General features: G+C 34.5%; 1 protein-coding gene across 1 annotated transcript in view; it reads left to right on the top strand.

Moving 5' to 3' along the window:
• Positions 1 to 276: 276 nt before the first annotated feature.
• LOC122627537 (fatty acid synthase-like) overlaps positions 277 to 2,102 on the top strand; it is a 3,106-nt gene continuing 1,280 nt past the window's right edge. The window contains exons 1-5 of the mRNA XM_043808698.1: positions 277 to 718; positions 979 to 1,272; positions 1,366 to 1,573; positions 1,679 to 1,839; positions 1,943 to 2,098. Coding sequence (XP_043664633.1) covers positions 491 to 718; positions 979 to 1,272; positions 1,366 to 1,573; positions 1,679 to 1,839; positions 1,943 to 2,098 — 1,047 coding nt within the window. The 5' untranslated portion in view covers positions 277 to 490. The remainder of the gene's footprint in view (positions 719 to 978; positions 1,273 to 1,365; positions 1,574 to 1,678; positions 1,840 to 1,942; positions 2,099 to 2,102) is intronic.

The raw sequence follows: 2,102 nt of genomic DNA, 5'->3' as shown, positions 1-2,102 counted from the left end.
GTAACAGAGATATGATGGCTCAAAATATTTCATATTGGTTGGGTGTAACAGGTCAATCATATAACATCGACTCAGCGTGCAGCTCTAGTCTTTATGCAGTGGAACAAGCTTATAAGGCTATACGTAGTGGACAATGCGATTATGCAATTGTCAGTGGATCGAATCTTTGCCTCCATCCAAGCCCGAGCATACAATTTTTTCGTTTAGGTTCAGATTGTTCCGAATTGTTCAGAAGAGTTTTCTTTATTCATCGAATTATCATGATAATATTAATTCTTAAACTTGGATATCTCCGACAGGGGTGTTGAACCAAGATGGTCGCTGCAAAGTATTCGACAAAGATGCAAATGGTTACACGCGTAGTGAATGTGTCTCTGTAGCATTTTTGCAAAGGGCAAAAACTGCTAAGAGAATCTATGCTACCATTATTCATGTAAAAACGAATTGTGATGGTTACAAGAAAGAAGGAATAACGTTTCCATCTACGAAAATGCAAAGTACTCTTCTCAAAAAATTCTACGAGGAATGCGGTGTATCAACGACTTGTATTCCTTACATCGAAGCTCATGGAACCGGAACGAGAGTTGGAGATCCTGAAGAATTGAATTCCATTGATCAGATATTTACTAAAGATAGAACTAATCCTCTTAAAGTTGGTTCGGTAAAATCGAGCATGGGACATCCTGAAGGAGTTAGTGGAATTTGTTCCATTGTTAAGGTAAAAACCTTTCGAAACATAAAGCGTCACAAATGTTCATTTAATTCATTATTTTCCATATTTTATTAAATTAATTAGAACTTATATCTTTACTTCCAATATATTCAGCTTATTGTTTATAGAATAAACTTAGTGTTTATATAGAATGTTTGCGTATTGTTTATATGCTTCTTTAAATATAAATATAAATGAAAACACGCGCGTAAAGGCACTCTTTCCTAATTATATAAATTCATATTTTACTTATATATATTTTTTAGGCAATATTATCGATGGAATCTGGCATAATACCGCCAAATATTAACTTCAGTGAACCACGAAAAGATTCGAGATGTCTTATAGAAGGACGAATTGATGTGGTTACAAAACATACTCCCTTAGATGGTGAATACATAGGCATTAATTCTTTCGGCTTCGGTGGTGCTAATGCTCACGTTTTACTCAAGTCAAATCCTAAAATAAAGATCGACAAAGGATTACCAGATGATGATTTGCCTAGACTAGTAGCTGTATCAGGACGTACAACAGAAGCAGTAGAAACAATATTAAATGAGGTATGCAAAAAAAACCAACATTCTTTTTAATAGGGATATAAAGATATATCCTGTTAAATGGTGCAAGAAATATTTCAACTTATTTTTCCATAGATCGACAAACGACCGAGAGACATTGAATTCATTCGCCTTCTTCACGATATTCATTATAAAGCAATACCAGGTCACTTATATCGAGGATACATCATAACTGATACTCAACAATCTGACACGAAAGTAAAGGAGATTCAAAATTTTTCTGGTACGCAGAAACCAATATGTTTCGTCTTTCCTGGGATGGACTCGCAATGGTCTGGAATGTGTATGAAAACAATTATTCGAATATTTCTTTCTTGACTTTCAAATCTATGAAAATAATTGATATTATAATGCTAAATTGTGTTATGTGGTATTTGAAAATTCCTAGATAAAGCTTTGATGAAATTTCCAACATTTGCCAAAGCAATAGAGAAATGCGATGCTGTATTAAAACCACGTAAACTCCATATTTATGAGATTTTAACTAAAACAGATATTAGCATATTAGGCAATATATTGTACTCATTCGTCGGTATTGCAGCGGTTCAGGTATTGTAGACTAATATTTAAACACTTACGATGTCTGCATTCATTTGGCAACATCAAGTAAAAAATTTGAATAGTGAACAATAACGGTGAAAAATTTGAACAGATTGGCTTGGTAGATCTTCTAACTTCAGTAGGAATACTACCGGACTGCATAATTGGATATTCTGTGGGTGAACTTGGTTGCGCATATGCAGACGGAATGTTGACATTGGAGGAGACGATGTTGGCAGCCTACTCGCAAGGAATATCCGTCATAGAAGCAA

Source organism: Vespula pensylvanica, chromosome 3, assembly GCF_014466175.1.
Source record: "Vespula pensylvanica isolate Volc-1 chromosome 3, ASM1446617v1, whole genome shotgun sequence".
NCBI classification, from domain to species: domain Eukaryota; kingdom Metazoa; phylum Arthropoda; class Insecta; order Hymenoptera; family Vespidae; genus Vespula; species Vespula pensylvanica.
This window is presented reverse-complemented; position numbering and strand designations above follow the sequence as displayed.